The sequence below is a fragment of the Bidens hawaiensis genome, unplaced genomic scaffold (genome assembly GCF_021521415.1).
Source record: "Bidens hawaiensis isolate Kalapana, Puna unplaced genomic scaffold, B.hawaiensis_p1.1 tig00001721_1, whole genome shotgun sequence".
NCBI classification, from domain to species: Eukaryota; Viridiplantae; Streptophyta; class Magnoliopsida; order Asterales; family Asteraceae; genus Bidens; species Bidens hawaiensis.
Genome location: NW_027491098.1, coordinates 38,327 through 60,499, shown reverse-complemented (window position 1 = coordinate 60,499; position 22,173 = coordinate 38,327). Strand labels below are relative to the sequence as shown.

Below are 22,173 nucleotides of genomic sequence, written 5' to 3'. Positions count from 1 at the left end.
AATGTAATAGCTTATGCTTTTATATTAATTTAAAGGCCCAGTAAACCCGTTATAAGGTTTGGTTCGGTTCAGTTTCAAATTTGCATCAGTTTGATTCTGGTTTAGAGACTAAGACTTCATAAACGTTACAACTGTTTGGTTCATGGTTTAACCTAGCAATCATCAAAACTGGGTCATGAACACCCCTACACATAAACACAATTTAATCATTTAACTAAACAGATTTAATGACATAACATCTTATTAAAATTTTTTTATGCTTTTTTTTAAATATTTTGGTATGTAATTCAGATATTGGTGTTTATGCATTTACAAGGTAGAAACATTATGTGCTACTTACTGAATTTTATTTATGTGCAGGACATGGGTAAACCTTTCAAGAAACCCTTTAACAAGAACTCAGAAGACAGGCTTAAGACATTTCAAAAACCATCTAAAAAGCCTTTTAAGACGCCTCAAAAGTCAAAGAGCGTTGCTAAAGATTCTTTACCAATTCAGCATGAAGATGATTTCCCAGACTTCCCCAGAGGTTCAAGTCTTCAACTGTGTATACAATTTTTTTTTGAGTCACACATAGATATTCATGTAAGGTTTTGAGTATTATAGGTGGACAGAGTTCACTCAGTCGGGAAGAAGTAGATAAAGTTCGGGCGGAGGTTGACAAAGAGTTTGAAACAGGGAATATGGTTTTGAAGAAAACAAAGAAAGATAGAAAGAAAAGCGTGACTCGTTCAACCGAGGATGACCTGGGTTCACTTTTTGGCGATGTGAACGGTCAGAAGGTTCCTAGGTTTGCTAATAAGATCACCTTGAAGGTACATTTTTTTATGTTTAATTTTTGTTTTTGTTAGCATGTTATTCTGACATGCAATTATGCAACTTACTGACCGTTTCTTTTGCATAAAGTTTATGATCAAAGTTACGTAATGTTTTCTTTTTCTTTTCTGGATTTTTTCAGAATGTTACTCCTGGAATGAAGCTGTGGGGTGTAATATCAGAAGTGAATGATAAAGATCTTGTAGTTAGTCTTCCAGGTGGTCTTCGTGGTTTAGTTCGTGCCTCTGAAGCAACAGATCCTCTGTTACATGATGAAATGAAAGAGGTAGTAATCTTTCAAAAGCTTTATAGTTACCAGTTACTAGAGTTGGATTTTTCAGAATATCTACCCTTTATATCCTCTTGCAAAAATTTGCATTTTGATGTATAATTTTTTTTTCAAACAGGACGCAGAAGGCGATGTTCTTTCATCTGTATATAAGGTTGGTCAACTGGTTTCATGCATAGTACTTAAATTAGACGGTGACAAGAACGAAAAAGGGATGCACAGGATTTGGCTCTCTATTCGTCTTGCTTTGTTGCATAGTAGCTTCACTTTGGACTCTCTTCAAGAAGGGATGGTGAGCCATTTCAACAAATTTTTAGACTTGAGATCATAATTGTTATTCTTGAGTGAGATTGAGTGCATAAATTGCATATTGTTAAGGGCATATTTGGTATTTCTCTTAAAAAGTTGAGTTGAAGTAAAATGTCAACTTTGAGATTGAATTGGTCGAATGATAGTGTGGTAGCCTAAAAATAGTCAGTGATGTGTTATATAAGTTTTAACATTGACATAAACGTTACACCAAATATAGGGATCTAAATGGGTTTGAGACTTTGAGTTAGCTTTGATTCAAATGAAACCTATCTCACAAAAGACTTTTTTGCACAGGTTGGCATGAAAGTGAAAAAATAATGAGATAGCCAATGACATCCAAGTAGTACAGGAGAGGAAATCCTTTGGTCGATAGGGACTCTTTTAGCATGCAAAAAAAGCATTAGCATGGGTTATAAACTCTTCTGGTGTTTACTTGAAATTCATTGTGTAACAACTGATATTGTGAGTTATGATAAAAACGGTTCAAAGCAGCTCATTTGATTGGTAAAGATGTGGATCTAGGACGTTCTTTTCTTGCGTTGACAATAGAAGAGAAAATTGAGATGGTCGAGTTGTATACCGATGGTTCAATGAGATAGTTGTGTATGGTTGAAGTATGTTTTGTATATGAATTAGTTTTAACTATGGTTGATATTTTTTGCTTAAAAACTATGTTTTGTATGTGAATTGGTTTGATCAATGCATATTTTGGTTGGAATTTATGCATCTTTTTATATGTTTTTTATTTTTTAATAAATATTTGTTATGAAAAAAATACTTGTGCTAATGATAAAGTTGATATAATTCTCTGTTTATTTTCTATGTACCAAACAAGAGAAATGATTCTCAGCTATATTTCTCTACTGAAATCTCTGTACTACCAAACAGAACAGTCAATTCTCATTCTCCAGACCAATTCCCTTTCTCTGCAATTCCATTTCTCTATTCCATTTCTCTACAATTCAATTCTCATTCTCCAGACCAATTCCCTATCTCTGCAATTCCATTTCTCTATTCCATATAAAGTAGAAATGTAGAATAAAGGAAAGATGGGGAGTACGGATGTTGGGCCTAAACCAACCTACCAATTAGTCACACAATAATGGGCCAAAGCCCAAACTTCAGATCCATAAGGTTTGTGGATGTTAACATACATTTACAACTCCATTAAAAGTCAATTAAACAAAATTTTTGATAGAAAGTTTTCAAATTCCAATCTCTTCGAATTCCATGAACCAAACGACTCCTAGATGTTATGACCAAAATTCCTAAGAACAAAATGGAAATCAACGATTCCGGCTCACATACATCCCTACTCTGGAATCCTTGATTGAATTTTATTATTCCTTTACACTCATGTATTTTTTTTTCTTAAAATAAAAGATTAATAGAAACAAAGATATTACTCATGTATGCAAAAAATATTTCAGTTTAGTCTCTAATTTTCAAGTGAGCTTAACTTTGTGACAAATGAAAAAAAAAGGTTAAATGCTAATGCTTTAAAGCCAAATTTGATATACAAATATTGTATACCAAGTAAATTTTGTTGATAATTTCGAAATCCAAATCACAAGTTGGTGAATTTGAGGGACCAATATTGACAAGTAGGTCATAGTTGGTTATGTTTCATAATTGTTTTGTAATTATAGTATGTAAGGTTTTGACTAGCAAGTTAGTTTAGTATATAAATCGAGTTATGGTTAGACATTATGGAACACGAGATGCAACTGAGTTAGGGTTCATCAACAGATACACGAGTTATGTGTAATATGAGTTTTTGAGTTGTAGTTCCTCTATAATATAATACACCGAGAGTTATTCAATACTAAGTTTATATGTGTGTACGATTTGGTGAGTTGTATCAATTCGTTTTTGAAATTTCATAATATCAAATAAACCCTTCTTAAGTTCTAAATGTACCGTAATGCGTTCTAAAATGAATAGTTTAGTCACAATTAGAAATCTTGGTAATCATGCAATTATATATAACACACCGCCACACCTCAATAAACATATTATTTGGGTACCAAATGAAGAGGATAACAAAACTACGAGACAAACATAACAAAGAAGGTAAATAAATGAGATTGTGCATTGCATGAGTCGATGTTTTGAGAATAAAAGGTGAGAGTTGCGGTGCGCGCATATAATGTATATATGTGTGAACCCTCGGGTGGGCAAAAGTAAAATTGCACTAATTTTGACGTTATTTTACTAATCTCATGAAAATAACGTTAAAAGTGGCGGAAGGTTAATCAGGCATCATGTGGTGGCGTTGATAGCTGAAAGACAAGGGCACATGCACCAATCAGCCGGTGTCCCGATGATTGAGTGCTATGTGCTTTATGTCCAAGGCTTGATGCAAAACTACTATCGAGCCAGGGGTCTCACCGGAAGCAGCCTTTCTATCCCTATGGGATATAGGTAAGACTGTCTACATCTTACCCTCCTCAGACCCTACCATAGCATTGCTATTGGTGGGATATACTGAGTACGATGACGATGATGATGATGATGAGTGTGGTCTGGCTAGGATACGAGTAAACCTTAAAGGGGACGAATAAGCGTATATTGGTAGTTTATATGATGTATCATTGTTTGCAATATGTATGATATATGAACTCAAGGATTCCATATATATGGCATTACGAAACTAAGGTATGTAAGCCAAAATTGATCAAATGGAGCCACATTCAAGTGATAAGGTTGTGCTTTGTGGCTTTAATTGTTTCAAATTACAGGAGTAAATGGAGGCGGATCCTAGAGGTGACTCCATGGTGAGTTCGTCATCAACTGTCAATATATTACAAGGTATAAGTAAATAATCAAAGCAAATTCCACTACAATTGAGGTAAATGGTAAAAATACACTTTGGATCCATTTGTGAATGTGTTTTCGATCATAAATGAATATTAGAGGTCAAAGTGATGACTACTACGGGTACATGATGATCCTCTATATAGTTTACTTTATGTGTTGGCGAATTATTATTTATTACCAAATCAATTTCAAATTCTGGCGCATAAGTAACCACAAAAGTTTGACCTAAACTGTGGAACAAGATCAAATCATGGTTTTATTTATGTTTTATTATTATTATTATTATTATTATTATTATTATTATAGACACTCACTTCGAACTTTAAATATGTGTTGAATCATGAATTTGTATGATTGAAATTTGAAGTCGGGGTGAGTTTAGGGTTATACCTTAACATAAGACAGGTTGACATGTCACTATTTCAAAATCAAAGATGAAAAATATATATAATAAATAATCTCTTGATATATTCATAATCGAAGGTTGATAAATAACTATGACAGTCTTGGTAAACCTAATTTCTTTTTGTTATCATATGGTGTGGATTGTCCATTGTTACTCAAAGAGCTCTTGAGTATTTGCTATGAAGAAAGAATTACATTGATCAAAAAGCTCAGTGAACCACACAAAATTAAAATAGTAATTCACAAGTATAAACATGTGTAGTAAAAATATTGGAGATGTGGTAAGCTGTTATACAATATCCTAAGGAGTCGTACATGTGGTAAGGTGTTATACGGTGCGATAAGGTATCCTACGGTATGCTAAGGGGTCGTACGTGTGATAAGGTGTCATACATTTTGTTAGGTTGCGTACAATGTTTAAAGGAGTTTTTCAGGGTCGTAAGGTCTTGTATCCCATGTTGTTATAAGGTGTCGTATGCTATTACAGTGAAATATATTTTTTATGTGATTTTATCAAGTGATAGGTACAACAAGCAAAAATAAGATCATGTGTAGTGGATAACGTTGTGCGTCATGTGAGGCCACATTAGCATATGAGCATTATACACGACATGTGTGTAATGGATAACTCTCATTTCGAATCATTACCTCATTATTATTTTTTATTAAAAAAACATATAAAACAACCACCAGTTATCTTCCCCATCTTTCTCCCATTCCGGCGCTTTGTGGGAAGCGCCATCGCCTCAAAACAGCCCATAGCGACCAAAGGGGTGGTGTTCCTACTTCCTAGTGCTATACGGGTGCTTTGGGTGGAGAAAGCGTCCCACTACACCTAGTCTAAGGGATACCTTTATATTAACCCTTTGAAATACGATTTCACTTTGAATGCTTAAGGATGTGTTTGGGATTGCTTATTTAAAAGAAAAATGAATGTTTGTTAAAAGTACTTATTAACTTATGAAAGTTTTAAAAGAAGTTTTTAAAAATATGTTTGGATTAGCTTATGTGTTGGGGAAAACTAAAATGACTAAAAACGACACTCTTTTTTAAAAGAAGTGTAATGGGTTTTGAGGGTTAGATGAGTGTAATAGGTATATCAAACCCATTAAATTAATAAGTTACAAATTCCTAAATTTTCAAAACTCCTTTATTTTGTCTTCTTCATAAGTTAAAATTTATAAGACCTTATTGTTTGCCAAGCACCTTATAAACCTTATTAACTTTCCAAAAAGTTTATAAGTTATAAGTTGATGAAAATAATAAAAATTGGGTGTTAAATGTTAAGTACGAAAAGTCTCACCACTCAAAACTAACTTTTACATATGGAAATGAATGCAAAAAGGTAAATACTAAATGGCATTGCTTTCGGACCCTTTGTAGTGGGGCGCTTTCCACATTCAAAAAGCCTTAAAGCATTGGGGAACACCGCCCCTGGGGTGCTTTGGGCGCTGTGGAGGGGGGCGCTTCTCACAAAGCGTCGAACCGGGGGAGGGGGGGTGTTATTTCTGACTGGTGGGTTGATTTAGTTGTACAATAATAATAATAAGATAATAGTTGGTAGGGGCTCCATTGCCTCCCTCCACTACACAATTTTTTTTATCTAAATGTCCCCATGTTGACGTAGCACCATGGGTATGTTTGGCAAATGACTTTTAGAATCTTTTAGCTACAAGCTTTTAAAAAAAAGCTTATAATTAATGAAAATTCTTGTTTGGTTGGAGTAGCTTGAAGCTTTTAAGTTAGATAAAAGGACTTCAAGTAGTAGCGTTTAGAAAAAACCACAAGCTTTTAAGATTTAAAAATTTTGGTTCTTTAACTTCCATAACTTTTTGTTAATTTATATAATAAGTACACATTTAACCCTTATTCAAAACCAACTACCCCATGACTTTTTAAGAGACCATAACATTTTCATACGTTAATACTTTTTTACAAAAGTTACATCATAAAAACGGCATTTTATTCTCTTTAATTTGAGTATGGTTTTGTTATGCTTCTTTAACTTTAAAAATTAACATATTATGTGATTACTGGTGGTTAGGATCAACAACAAGTCGAGCCAGACAAGCTCGGGTCACGTGTAAGACTAAATTAGGGTTGAAACGAGTCGATGCAAAAAGGGATAATTTAGTTCGGTTTGTGTTGGTACGGTTTGAGTCGAAAGGGGTCAGGTTAGAATAGGTTTCAGATTAGAACATTACACCGTGCGGGCACCCAGCTAGTTTTATTAAAAGCTCCAGCTACTCTGTCAAACACCTAAATATTTCTAAAAAGATACAACTAACAGTTACCAGCTTTCAGCCACTAGCTAACAGCTTCCAGCCAACAGCTAGTTTTGTCAAGCATACCCCATATAACATAAAACGCCCCATAAAAGCTTCATCCACTACACACGATCTAAAAAGATTTTGATGCCCTAATTGACAAAGTTAGATAAAGCAAAAGTTTTAAAACACTTTCATTTCACCAAGAAGATTTGAAAGTTTACCTCTCCGTGAAAACTTAATACATAATGTAGCCAATGAACTCTTGCTTTGAAATGAATTGTCTCAGGGTGTTTAGTTTGAGGAGAAAACATGTACGCTTCTTCACATCCGATTATCCAATTTCTTTGTCGTTCACATCATTAACTCAATCAACTTATTTTTTTGGATACTTGTTGTTCTAGCTATTAAAAGTCATCGAACTAAAAGCCTTCATTTGATAAGTGTTGTTTTAATTTCATATAATGCATTGCTAGTTTATTGTGATCATTTATATGCCGTTAGAACCAATATGATGACAAGAATAAATTCAATCAAATAGAATACTTCGATAAAATAGCCTCAATTCAAAATTGCTCAAAGAAGTCGATGATCTTTGATTCTCAAAAAAGATCATAACACCAACAAAATCCTTGTCTTTAATCTAACTCACTCGATCAAATGTAAGTAATTATAATAAAAAAGATGTAATAGTCTAATAGATCTATGTTTGATGGTTGTTTGGATTAGCACGTACGAACTAGAGTATGACATAGTACATAACTACATATACAATCTCAACCGAGTAAAAATAAGAAAATAACAACTATAAATGGAAACTATCTATACAGTATAATATTATATTTTATAACTAGTTAATGAGTCATAGATCCTTATAGTATCTTTAAGGATAATGTTAATTATTAAAAGATGCTGATCTATATATAACTTATAGTCATAACGAAAAGTAAAAATAACTTAAAAATGAAAAATTGTATATATATATATAACAATTGCAAACTTTCTTTTGCAATAGGTGTTGTACCATGTGAAGCATGATTTGTACCAAATTCTGATTGGACCTTCGAAGCACTACACTACAACCACCGCCTCATCTATCTCTGCGTATGAACACCCACCCTTCAACAATGGATTGTTGGCATCATCGTCTGTCGAAATTGGTACCCTAGGTGTCGGTGGTAGCACCGCCTGTTGTGGGGAGGTGTTGCTTCTGAAACCTAGGATTTATAGTTATGGAAGACGCATCACCGTTTTAGACTTTGTCTCTGGTTCGCTTCAATTGTTTCATCGCCATTCACTGATAGCAGTTTCTGTTCATCTACGCCAGCAGCGGCGACGTCGACTCTCTGGAGGCCAAAATCACTTGTGGCTATTGAAATCGTGAGCATCAGCATGGTAGTTTCAAGGCCTTTAGCTATTGTTCTTGAGAAATGACCCGCTCTAGCCCATTCCTCGAATTAAGTTTTTATGTGATCCCTATCTACCAAAATTTTTACTTCTGGTTCCGGCGAACGAGACATAAAAGAAAAACTCTAAATAGCGACAAAAATAATTCTAATTTGCTTGTTCCTGAAAAGATTCTATCGTCTAGACGTCGTAGAGAATTGAGAATTCTAATTTCTTTCAATTGAAAGAATCAATATAATGTTCATAGAAATCAATTATTTTGCAAGGAGAACAAGATAAAAAACTGGAGTCAAGTTTTGGATGAAAGTGAAAATTTTGACATAAAAAAAAGTAAATTGATTAAATTAAAGTTCTTTTTTTGGCCTAATTATCGATTAGATGATTTAGCTTGTATGAATCGCTATTGGTTTGACACCTTCTTCCCTATCCTAATTCTCCAGAAAATGAACAGAAAATCAAAATATCAGAAAAAAACAAGTCAAAATCGATTCAAAAAATAGGTTAAGTTTTCATTGAATGCAATTCTAACTAACTCTAAACGTGAAAAAATATATTGGAATAAACGAAATAGGTAAAAAACTCCCTCGATGGTCATACAAATTAATCAACGAGTTGGAGCAATATTTTATAAAATGACGAAAAGAACAAGGCATAATGCAAGGGCTGGATAAGAAGGAGAAGAAGGAGCCGAGAAGAGGGTATCAGCAACAACTGGTTTTATTACGGGACAACTCATAATGTTCATATTGATCTATTATGCACCTCTGCATCTAGCACTGGGTAGACCTCATACAATAACTGTCCTAGCTCTACCGTATCTTTTGTTTCATTTCTTCTGCAATAATCACAAAAACTTCTTTTATTATGGATCTACTACCAGAAATTCAATGCGTTCCGCATAGAGAGATTGAAATCGTTCGATGATGGCGAAGGCGGTGACTAGGACAAAGCATCGTTACCTCTCACCAGTATGTACTGATTCGAGCTTACTATGTTTGCTGTAATTTTGATCGGAAAAACTAATTAGATTATAAAGGTGTTCTGTTATATCTTGATTGTGATATACTCATGTGAGTTATGAGTTTTTTTTTGTCTGTTAACTAGATGGGCTTTGAAGCTAGCAACACGGTTTATTGAGATGACAAAGTTATAAAATTTGTAGATACATCATCCGGAATTAGGTTTGTGTAAAAGGAATGTCAAATGCATTTGTAAAGATAGTTTATAGTATGAAGGTCAAAGTAGTAATAATAAAGCTGTATATGAATTGCTAAGAGTTATAAAACACACAGGCAAATGAGTCTACATTAACAACTGAATGTACTATCTTGAATTTTGTGGTCAAAGGGGATGGCTTTCTGTTCATTCATAATATCTGAGATATCAAACTAAGAGTTACAAAACACACAAGCAAATTTGAAGTTTATAAGTAGTACCATTAGTAAGTTAAATTGTGCATTTTTTCACAAGATATTTTTTTTATCACTTTGTAAAGACTTAAGGGCATTAACCATATATTTTACAAGCTTAGTTGAATCTTTTGAAATTTGATTATTATTATTATTATAATTATTATTAGCTTTTATATAGCTGTTAAACTGTGATCTTATTATTAATATTATTATAATTAGCAGTAGTTTTTATATAGCTGTTAAACTTTGATTTCCTTTATTTTGCTTCATACACATGTACTTAGAGCCGAGGGTCTTTCTGGAAGCCACCTCTTTATTCCTTTGGATAGAGGTACGGTGTGCCTACATCCCACCCTTCCCAGACCCTACTTATAACTTTGCTGTCGGTGGGATTTTACTGGGTATGATTGATTGATTTAAGAGTATACACGAACAGAGGCATGTTTGGGATTGAGTTTGAAAACACCTTATTGGCTTTTTCAAAAAGCCAATAAGTTAACTGGTGTTTGGCAATTACAAAAAAAAAACTTTTTTATTTTAGCTTTTCAAAAGGGTTAAAAGCAGTTTTCAAAAAGCCCCAAATCCTGGTTTTTTAAAATGGTTTTTTGAAAAACCATAAGCGCTTTTAAAACTCAATCCCAAACATAGTCTAAGTAGACAATGCAAGTTTGGACACATATTTGATTGGTTGCTAGACTTTAAATGTTTAATAATCTAAAAGATTTTTTTTGATATATAACATTGTATTATTTATGTTTTTTAGGCTATAAAGACTTTGGCTATCTATACATTACATACATTTTATCCTATTCTAAAAAAGTATGACTTGGTGCATTATGAAAAAATACCTATGTGTTTCTAATGGAAACACATTGTCAGTTTTGTGATCAAACATCATGGTAACAAACAAACAATGATATGTTTCTTTGCAGAGATAAGAGTGATTTCAAGAACTAGATGTTCAATTGGATAAAAAATTGGCAAATATGTGGGTATTAACGAGTCAAAATAGCTTGGAGGGTGGCTATGAATTGGACGGATTAGATTTACTAATGGTGAAACATGATGAAAGTGAGATGTTGCAGAACATGTACAATGAGTGCTTGCTCTTGCTTACTCTTCATCCAAGATAGAGATGGACCGCAACAGTGAAGTTTTTTGTTTTTTAGTGAAAGAGATGAATTATGTACCAAACTATATATAATCAAAGTTTGGTCGAGCGTGTGAAATTTGTATTTTCATATAACAAATCCGCCATCTAAGCCTCAAGTAGTTAATCGCAATAACGTTTGAAGTTAAGTTTTTTTGCACAATTTAACCCCACCCCCAACCCACGCAACGTGGGGGGTCTTAATACTAGTTAATAATAAAAAAAACACTTGGAAATTATTTGAAAAAAAAATACGATAAATGGCTAAGTTTGAAGCCACAAGGTTCCGATTTGGTGACACCTAGTTGACGGATTTATTAATTTTCTTTTTTTAATATGATATGTATCTTCTCTTTTGTTTTGTTTTTTAAATGTTGTTCATATATTGTAACGACGTAATCGATACAGGGCCAACTTGTGTCAACACATTACCGTAACACTAGGGTTTTATCAATGTTTGGGTTTTACCAACAAGACTCGGGTTTTACCAAGCCCGGATTTCAATGCTTGGGTTCTACTAACGACCAAGTTTCAAAGCTCATGTTTTAACAACACCTAGGCTTTATTGATAACGCATGAGTTTTATCGACATAAAAAACATCGTTTTAAATATTTTAATTTTTTTATATGTAAGCTTGTCAAATTTAGTTTTTCGGTTTTAAGGGGGTGTTTGGCCTAGTTTATATTTTTGTGCTTATGCTTATATCTTTTAGAAGCTTATAGCTTATTTTATATTATTTGATAAGCTTTTTTTAAGTGTTTGGATTAGCTTATATTCTACAAGTTGATTATACATCTTAATAAGTTGTTAAATCCATCATTTTTAATTTGTTATAGTAATAAGTTACTTCAATATTATTAATCCATCACCATTTGAAGACAAATGAGTAATTTACCCCCTTAAACAAATAAGCTTTCTTCAAATAAGCTAAAAAGTCATCTTCAAATAAGCTTCTACAAATTAGCTTATATAAGCTTATAAGCCTAAGCTAAAAAAGCTAAACCAAACACCAAATGAAACTTATTTAATAAAAAAAACTAAAAAAAAGCTATAAGCTTTGCTAAAAAGCTAGGCCAAACACCCCCTAATTCTAGTATCATAACTAACAGTCTAACATAACCGATAGAGGCTGAGTTCACGTCAACTAACCGCAAACAAAAGAACTTGTTATTTTTAAAACAGATTATAGTCATAAAGAAAAATAAAATAAAATATTAATAATAAAAAAACATTTGGAAATTATTAAAAGAAAAAAAAAGAGAAAATGAATAACACCGGCATCTCCTGGTTGGAGATGTAGTGGGTGAACTTGTGGCAGAGATTTGCTGAAGTGGTGGGTATTCACCAGGCACCACCAGCCTTCACACAAATATATATAAAAGCGCAAGGGTGTGGGCCAGGCTTAAATAGTAACCGAACACGTGTCAACACCTCACACTCCCTTGCTTCGTTTCCAGCCTCAAATTAAACCCCTTTTATTTATTTCCAATTAAAGAAAAACCCAAGCCAAAAATGTTTGTGGCTCAGATTCATCCTTACTCTCAGACTCTCTAGGCCTTTATTTCACTGCTTCTTCTTCCTTCATTTCGACCGATTCATTCCAGTTATTATTATTATTATTATTCACTTGCTTGCTTTATGGAGTCTTTGTAGCTGTGTGCTGTGCTCATGTGAGATGAGTATGTATCTTTTAATTTTTGGTTTTAATATTTCTCTTTGCATATCTTCTGATTATGTTATTGTTTCCAAAGGTTTTGGCATCAACAACCTTAAGCTTATTTTGGTGAGATTCTACTATCATTATTACTGCTACTGCTGCTACTATTATACAAGAGTATGTATATATGTGTGTGTGCTGAATTTATCATGAATCTAGGAAATTACATATAGAGGACTTTGAAATTATTGTTAATTAGTTACTGATGCATATGTTTTTTTATTAATATGTTTGATTACATGGACTTGTGGTGGTGGTGCTGATATTGTTGTTACATTTGTTCGATCCGCTTTTGAACTAGTGTTACCTTATTAAGTTGTGTTGAATTCTTCCTTCTTCAACGGCTAAGCGATTTGGATTTGGATGCAACGAGGGGGATTTCGCATCCCTACTTGTTCGGTTCCACAGGATTTGAAGCAGCCGCTCGCTCGCTCTAGATGGAATCCTCCTCTGCATATGGCGAAAATCTCAACATCAAGGTTGTTGTTTACTTGTTTATGTTTTTTCATAAAACCATAAATTATCCATTTTATGCTTGTTAAATTGAATTTAAATATATTATTTTCAGACAAGAAAACCATATACAATAACGAAACAACGGGAAAAATGGACAGAGGAGGAGCATAACAGTTTTTTGGAAGCCCTAAAACTATATGGGCGCGCTTGGCAGAAGATAGAAGGTACCAAGGGTTTTTTACACTTTTTCTTTTTCATGGAATCTTAGAATCATTGCCTTTTTTTCATTTATGATAATATGTTACTTTGGGTTCGCGTATCGATCTGCATATTACATTTGTTTATCACCCTAGGAGAATGATTAAATCGAGATACCTTTTTTTTGTTGCTAATGCAGAACACATAGGAACTAAGACAGCAGTGCAAATCAGAAGTCATGCACAAAAGTTCTTTACAAAGGTCATTTTAGTTTCTTTCACATATGTGTTTTATCATAAATTTACATCATAAGAGAACCTATTTGATATATTTGTGCTGCACAAAATCTTGCTAACATTTAGAACCATATTTTTTTTATTTGCAAAAAGAAATAACTAATACTATGGGTGAGCAAACGGGCCTTACTTGCAATACCCGACCCGGACCAGGACCCGGTTAGCGATATTCTCATGACCTGGGAACCGACCCTGTCGTAAATAACTGGATCTGATCGGTTCGGGCCTCGCGGGTCTTACCTAGTTCATGCTCACCCCCATAGTAGCAAACGGGCCTTACCAGAATGCTTGACCTGGACCCGATTAATGGTATTCTCAGGACCCGGGAACCGACCCTATTATAAATAACCGGATCAGATCGGTTCGGATCTCGCGGGTCTTACCCAGTTTATGTGCCACCCCTATGGGAGCAAACGGGCCTTACTGTCATACCTGACCCAGATCCGATTAATGATATTCTCAGGACCCGGGAACCGACCCTATTGTTATATAACCTGGTCTGATTGGTTCGGGTCTCATAGGTCTTACCTGGTTTATGCTAACCCCTAGCTACCAATATTGAGAGTTATTTATTACATTGGGTTATGGAATTTCATGAGGTGCCAACTTTGGTGAAAGTTGAGGTGTCTGGGTGCTTACTCTAAACCAACTTAGCTTGGGCGCTGGTTATCAAACGTTTAGGCATTTGTTATGTTTAGACGTTTTCCCTTAGCTTTTGGAACGTTCAACATTGAACTTATGTAATTTGACTCTTCCAAAGCCGACCTCATAGGTATTGGCCTATTGGAACAAAGGATGACTCTCTTGATGCCTCGATGGTTATCTACAATAGTCATCAACCCTTTTGATCGGTGAATAAAGTTAGAAATATGCACTTGGTTCATATGAAATCTTAGCCTAGTTTTCTAGGTCCCTTGTGCAAACTTGGGGAACAAGTACTAATCCTAATTGACTACTATATAGACTCCACTCTATGTAATTACTAATGTGCTATGAATATTGAAATCAATATATCTCTTCATAGTTGTCAAAGGCGCATAGGGTAAGCCTTGGTCTTGGTCAAGGTGCTTAAAAGCGAGAGCATGAGATAAGCAAGGCGTATAGCGTAAATATACATGTTCTTGTTAGGCATGTTTAGACCATTTCAAAGCCATTTTTGGATGTTTTGACCAATTTAGTCGAAATTTGAAGAATTTTATTGGAATCTTAATATTTGATCGAAATCTCGACGGTATCTGGCTGGAATCCTACCTAAAGATTGTTGTAGCGCCTAGATGGCAACAAGGTGATCGTCGGAGTGCCTGGATAGCAGCAAGGTGTTGTCTCTGCGTCTCGCCTAGCCTAAGGACCTGCGCACACCCAAAGGCTTTTGACAACCCTATAGACATAGCTTGATCACATTTATCAAGTGAACTATGCTATATTCTCTCTTTAAAATAAATAAATAAAAAATTCTTGCACTTTTGATTTGTCTTGCAATATTTTGTGAGTGTTTGCTTGGGTCACACGTTTTTCAACAAATTGGTATAAGAGCCGTCGAGTTCATGACTTCTTTTTCTTGGGAGCAACTGCATGAGAGGATAAAGCAAGGATAAACAAGTTTGATGTCCGCGATCCTGGATTCTAGAAGATGCATATCAAATATTTCTAGTACTTGAAGAAACTACATGAAGCATTGTCTGAACTAAAACTTCCGAAGACGAAGCATTGGGATTGGGATCTTTTAGATTTGCTGGCACTTGGTGTGGTTAGATTGTCTTTGATGAAGAGCGTTTCTTACAACATCGTAAATGAAAAGACTACTTATAGTTTGATCAAGGCTATTTTCCAACACGTCGCCTCAACCATCACTGATGAGATGCGTCATGCACTTCTAAGAACTAGCTGCCGGCTTGCTGATGCTGTGCATCAATTCTTGCATTCATCTTCCACCGTCGTGTAGTAATTCCAGCAGCCATAACCACCACTGTGCATCAATTTGTATTTACACAACCACCAAAGCTGTGTTTTGTTGCAATATTTTAACCTAAACCCCGTCATGGCCGCTGTTTCTCTCAAAACTCTACTGTTTATTTGTCAGATCTTACTATCTATGAAAACTATTAGTAGCTGATCCCTTTCACTGTCTTTCTAAACTTCCATGGGTCATAACTACAGTGGATTGGTGTTTTGATCTTTATCACATGGAGATGATTCAAGACAGCAATGTATTACTTTCTGAGACACCCCTCAATAGTCAATTTCAAATGGAGCTATGCGTAATCATGATCCGGTCATTACTCTTCACCTTCACATTCACCTCCATCCTCTTACATTTGTCTCCCTGATTCTTAGTACACTTCACATTCCTGTTCCAGATATCTTTTGTTCCTGATTTCCTGTCCCTATTTCAGATTCCTATTCCTGACTCTGTTCAGTATTCTCCCTACATGTTCCAGATACGTTTCTTTTCAAGAATCGTTCGCCTGTTCCAAAACCACGCCTATTGTTCCTGCTCATGTTCTAAGAGTGCTCTGCTCGTCTTTCGGCACTGTTCAGCTACATTGTTAACCCGGTGTAGGGCTGTAAACGAGCCAGCTCGGCTCGTTTGACTTAAGGGAGCTCGAGCTCGGCTCGTTTTGAGCTCTTTTTATAAAGCTTGAGTTCGGCCCGTGAGTCGTTTTTGAAGCTCGAGCTCGGCTCGTTTATCATTTAATAACTTATTTTATACATTTTTAATTATTTTTATATAGGGCAAATACCATAAAAAAACCAACACACTTTTTGGTTTTTTATGTGCAAAAAATTGGACTTTTATGAGCATAAACAAAAAGTGTGTTGGTTTTTTTATGGTATTTGCCCTTTTATATATTCCGAGAAAAACCTTAACGACCTGTGTAGTACCTTAAATGAGCCAAAGCTCGGCTCGAGCTTGATTGTGCAGTGTGAAATTAATACATAGAAGTCCAAAATATTTAAAAGTTAAAAAAATGCACTAGGATCGTTAAGGCTCGACAAGCCTAAACGATATTTCCATACAAGGCTCGAGCTCGGGCTCGATAAACGAGCTTTATTTGAGACTTAGGCTCGATAAGGCTCGCTCGTTTTCAAGATTTTCATTGATCCGCTCGAGTAGCTTGCTTTATTTGAGGCTTAGGCTCGATAAGGCTCGGATTGTCTCGAGATTTTCATCGATCCAATCTCGAGTAGCTCGTGATAAACTCGGCTCATTTGCACCCCCGACCAAGTAGAGGTGCACAAATCAGTTAAAAATCTTAAACCGGTTTGGGTAGAAACCAAACCGGTTCCTAGTCAACGCAGTCAAAACCGTTTCTTGGAGAAACCAGTCCGGTTTGGAACCGATTTGAAGGATGGACCTTGAGCAGGAATGTTTTTCTTTGCAGTGCAATGTTTTTCTACATGGTCTTTCATAGTTGAATACTTGAATTCGAGTCGAGTTTGAAAAAGGTACCTCATTTCTTGCACCGAGTACGCCTTGAACTGTCAGTCATCTCGCATAAATTTAAATGTCGAAAAATTTAGGATTTTGATTGGTGGATGAAACTTCTAAAACGTTGAGGCCAGTTGATGAAACACAGATTAACAGATGCTTAATATTCCTTGGTTGCCATTTTTTGAGAGTATTGACTTGTGAAAACATATGTAAACGAGTTGGGTTTTGCGTTTTTGAGTGCTATGAGTAACCAAAACAACCAATACCTATTTATACTAACACATGGGGGTAAAATGGCCATATACGGTCAAAAATCGATTCCCAACGGATAGTATAGCTTGTAAGGGCTTAAACCGGTTCCTGTTCAAAAACCCCAAACCAGTCCTGAACCTACTGTTCCAAACCCTTTTTTTTCCCTACCTCTGTAAATCCACAGAGATTACAGTTCAGGCAAGTCATATTCATCGGCACTGGTCACCGCGTAGCTGCCTTACTGTTCCTGGTTTCTGTTCAGGACACTGCCTTTCTCTATGCAAAATCAAGCCATTGCAGCCTGCCCTATTCTGGCTATTTCCTTTTTAAACTGGTGGTCCAGACTTAACCACCGTAGCTGACCCGCTGCCTCCCAAATTTTTCTGTCATTTTTATTAAAGATTTTTGTCCAATTTGCTCTAGTGGCCACTGCCCAGTAATCGGCCCGTTCGAGAATCGCCTCAGTCTAGAATTGTAACAGGTATAATGATGTTTGAGTTTAGGAGGACTGGAGGCCGTGTGTCTAAATTTTATTTTATTTGTAACAAGTTGGACATGATTAGAATCTATGCTGCACCTTGAGAGGGAGTGTTAGTTCTATTTATTTATTAATGTTTTAGACTCCACTGGTATATGGCCCGTAGGCCCAAAATAGGTATTATTATTATTATTATGTGTTGTTTCCCATGTCAGTGTCATCAATAAGCCGATCTAGGCAGTATGTCACCTTCATTGATGATCCCACGAGGAAGTTATGGATTTATTTCCTGTAAATTAAGTTACGCTGCTTTAAGAAACGGTAAAATTGCTATTGAAAACAAGGCTAGATTTAAAGTTAGATGGTGTAGGTGTCTACAACATAAAATAATTCATTAATTATTGTGCTGAATATGAGATAGGATAAACACTCCGAGAAACACCTCAGCAGAATGGGTTGGTGTGAGAACGAACATGGCCTTGAATGAAAGGGAAAAGAGTATTGGGGCTTCATGCACACCTGGGAAGATCTGTAAACACGCCAACCTACTTGATTAATAGGAGATAAGGTTGAGGCAATAGCCAAAATGATACATCCATTGGGTATGGTTCATATCGGGGCGAATCTTATCCAAAATGATACATCCATTCAGTTTTTAAGATAACTCGAATAGGAAAGTCTTACAACGAAAATGCTCTTCAGTCTTCACAAAGAAGATACCAACTAGAAAAGATTATATTATGTTTGAAGACAATACAAAAGTTGACTTTGCACACACTGATAGGTTTGCAGAGGTTGGCGAGTTTAGGAACCAAGTTATGAAATTGGTAGAAGCTTATATTACAGTGATACATTTGAAACACTCCATGAAATTCCAAATTCAAGGAGATCCACTACTATTTCACTTTAAAGGCCCTCATCACTTTAAGAAGCAATACCTCAATACTAGATAGTGTCCATTAGTACTTGTTTGCTATTGAACACTTGAGAATAATATAAGCAGGTGATCTCTGTTTGTGTGTAACACACGATGATTTCATATAATTCATATTGATGAACTTTAAGAATTAGAAGTTTGTTTTGCGGATGAAGCAGATAACTGAATAACAAGCTTAATCAGAGAACACGCTCCATTTTTAACGTGACAATCTAGAACACACTTTTAGCAGCATTGTATTTATGTATTAGCTAGCTTGTTGCTGTAAATTCTGAATATTTATCTTCAATTGGATTTGGATAAGATTTGTAACATTGTAATCTAAATCTTTCTTCTTTAATGTGTTCTGTGAAACACTTGTTAGATTTCACAGCCACTGGCGTTCCAAAGTTGGCTTGTATAATGACCTAGTTTTGCATTACACATTTCAGCTTTTACAAATGTAAAACTCTTTCGCTAAGTGTTATAAACTTATTAAACACACGTTGAGTATATCTAAACTAACTTATAATGAAAACATTTTCATCATCAAATCTATACAATGTAAAATTAGGACTAACAAAGTTTTACTCCAAAGACTTAACTTAAATTTTGTTTTCATTGTTATAGCTGGAAAAGGAGGCTGTTGCTAAAGGAATTCCAATAAGCCAAGCTCTTGACATGGAAATTCCTCCACCGCGCCCTAAAAGGAAACCTAATTATCCTTATCCAAGAAAAACCGACTCCAAAACTCAAACACAGGTGGCAGAAAAAGAAGAGAAACAAGCAACTCTAGTTTCTTCATTACAAGTAATGGACCTGGAAAGAAATCCCCTCCCTGAGGTATACATTATTCACTCACTATTTACCTGTACTCTTGTTTATTTTTACTTCATTCAGTTTCTTTCATACCAGAAACAAAAAGAGAAAGTAGAAAATCCTAAAACAAGTGAGGTAGCTCAAAATGGTACTTATGAACACCCTCAAGAAGTTCCATATGCATCCGTGTCCTCAGAAAATGAGAATTTCATACCAAGATCAACTCCAGATGTTTTCAGACACGATGAAACAAATGCATCTTACATCACCATTGAAGCCAGAAAGCATCAAGAAATGGACCAAGATGGAATCAAGCACACAAACATTACATCTAATATCTCATTATTCGAGCGCTCACACCTTCCACATGAGAATAATATCATACAAGGGCAATACTCTAATAAGCCGGTAAATTTAACCAATGACATAAAGTGCGTGCAAACCTACCCAAGACACGTTCCTGTACAAGTTGTAGATGGAAGCCAAGAAAACACTACAAAAACTAGTGTTCCTCAAGATATGTCATTTCATGAACCAAAAGTTTATGAACACCAGAACCCTAACGTATCAGTTAACATAGCAACAGCATCTGAAACTAGTGTTCATCATAACAATGCTACCTTTCATCCGCTTTTCAACCCATTTAGTGATAATAATCAAGAAAGCTACCGATCGTTTCTCCATTTTTCATCTACAGTCTCTGGCCTCATTGTTTCATCTCTGCTACAAAACCCTGCAGCACACGCAGCAGCAAGCTTTGCAGCTAAATTTTGGCATCCAATCAATACAGAAGTTTCATCTGCAGATTCCTTTTCCAAAGACCAGTCAAACCCTGAAACTACTACTACTCCTAGCATGGCAGCCATTGCTGCCGCCACAGTGGCAGCTGCAACAGCATGGTGGTCGGCTAATGGTCTACTTCCTGTTTGTACTCCTTTTCACCAAGGGGGGTATTCTTGTACATTTGACACACCAGTAGAAGGGAATCTAGTCAATAAGGCTCCTTCAGAAGGTGTTTTGCAGGAAGAGAAAATGGATGAAGAAAAGACTGAGTCTGCTGCTGACCTGTCTTCATCTGAAGACTCTGAGAAAAAGTTGAACACTGAAGTAACTCCAGTTGATGCTAATGAAACCGCACCCGTTTGGGAGCCCCATGATTCAAGCAAATTGGCTAATGTTAAGAAACAAGTTGACCGCTCTTCTTCTGGCTCCAACACCATTTCCAGCAGTGAAATTGAGACCGATGCGTTAGAGAAACATGTGAAAGAAATGGAAGAAAATAAAGGGTCGGATGTTAAGGAGTCTAACTCACGTAGAGGTAGAAACACTATCACTACAACTGATTCATGGAAGGAGGTTTCTGAAGAGGTAACTAATTCATAACCTATGTCATATTTTCTTGAAGTTAGAAACAAATATGTAACAATATATAACTTGTATTTGTTTATTTGTCACACGCAGGGACGTATTGCTTTTCGAGCCCTATTTTCCAGAGAAGTGCTGCCACAAAGCTTTACCGATTCTCACACAATAGCTGGAAAAAACAGTGAGTTGGACCTAAACAGAATGAGTCACGAACCATGGGAGAATAATAATGATAATAATAATAATACTAATAATGGTTTATCAGTGTTGAGAGGTGAGGAAGGTGTGCTGCGAATGGGATTAGAAAGTGTGAAGTTGAATGTTAATCATACAGGGTTTAAGCCATACAAGAGGTGTTCGGCTGAGGCTAAAGAAAACAGCAAACTTATGAGTGCAGCATCTACAGGTGGCGGTCAGAATGATGAGAAAGGTCCAAAGAGAATGTGTTTTGAAACAGAAGCATCAACTTAATTGATAGCATGTTGTTGTATATTATTATGTTAGCATAGCCCTAAAACTGGACGACGCTTGTCGTGTAGTTTGTGGATGCTATATGTTTTACAGTTTCTTCTTAATATTCACCATAGATTATTATGCTTTGTGTAACGGATTTATATTTATTATTCCCCAAACTACTCTGGAGAATGAAATTTGAACTTTTGGGAAATGTATATTTTGAGCATCAACTTTCAATAAAGTTCATGACTTGTTTTGCAATATAAACATTTTTCTTGTGATCATTAGTCCAATATATGTATTCATGTAGGTCTGTGGCTTTATACATAGCAGCAAACACCAATATATTCCTGATCTTGATAGCTTCATGTAAAGTTTTTGCATGAATCAAGTTCATGTAACTGATAACACGGCTGAGATAATTGCTTACACTATTGTAAGTTACATTTGAGGTACTTGCATTATTCAGTTTAAATTTTTTTGTTAACTGATCTTCAGTTTTTTCATCTGCACTTTCTGCTTATAGTCTCGTATGCAAGTGACTTGTATGATTTGCTTGTCAGCTCATGCTAGTAGGCTCTGATGTTTAGAAACATGGTCAGAAATTGACCAAAGTTACAAAATTTTTGAGCTAGAACTCGGAAATATGTAATGTATGTTTGCATGTAAATGTGGTTGGAGAAAAACTCAGAAAAAAAAAACGACATCTTGATGAAAAGGCCCCGGATAAGGTTATTCGAAACTTGGATGCTCTCAGGAGGAAATTTTAGTGGGGAGGACCAAAGGTGGCATTGGCGATTAAGACTGAGAGATCCAGGTTTTGGAATAAGGTGATTCACGCCTATCACCGGACATTCGATTGTGGCTCAATTATTGGGTGGGTAGTGGCCCGTTATGTCAGACATTTC

At 35.5% G+C, this 22,173-nt stretch overlaps 1 protein-coding gene across 2 annotated transcripts; it reads left to right on the top strand.

Annotated features, from left to right (window-relative positions):
• Positions 1-12,771: 12,771 nt before the first annotated feature.
• On the top strand, positions 12,772-21,608 carry LOC143595684 (protein LATE ELONGATED HYPOCOTYL-like). Of its 2 annotated transcripts, XM_077074648.1 has the most exons (6): positions 12,772-13,075; positions 13,165-13,276; positions 13,450-13,511; positions 19,256-19,468; positions 19,541-20,812; positions 20,906-21,608. In XM_077074648.1, exons 1-6 carry the CDS (start codon positions 13,034-13,036, stop codon positions 21,278-21,280), a joined length of 2,076 nt encoding a protein of 691 aa, XP_076930763.1. In that variant the 5' UTR covers positions 12,772-13,033; the 3' UTR covers positions 21,281-21,608. The 2 variants fall into 2 exon arrangements, with proteins under 2 accessions (XP_076930763.1, XP_076930758.1); XM_077074643.1 differs by having other exon boundaries at positions 19,256-20,812.
• Positions 21,609-22,173: the final 565 nt, after the last annotated feature.

Bases quoted from the DNA above. Each gene is read 5' to 3' on its own strand.
- LOC143595684 (XM_077074643.1), top strand. From the start codon at position 13,034: ATGGAATCCTCCTCTGCATATGGCGAAAATCTCAACATCAAG. The intron at 13,512-19,255 runs GTCATTTTAGTT...TCATTGTTATAG, and splicing joins CACAAAAGTTCTTTACAAAG to CTGGAAAAGGAGGCTGTTGC. The intron at 20,813-20,905 runs GTAACTAATTCA...TGTCACACGCAG, and splicing joins GGAAGGAGGTTTCTGAAGAG to GGACGTATTGCTTTTCGAGC.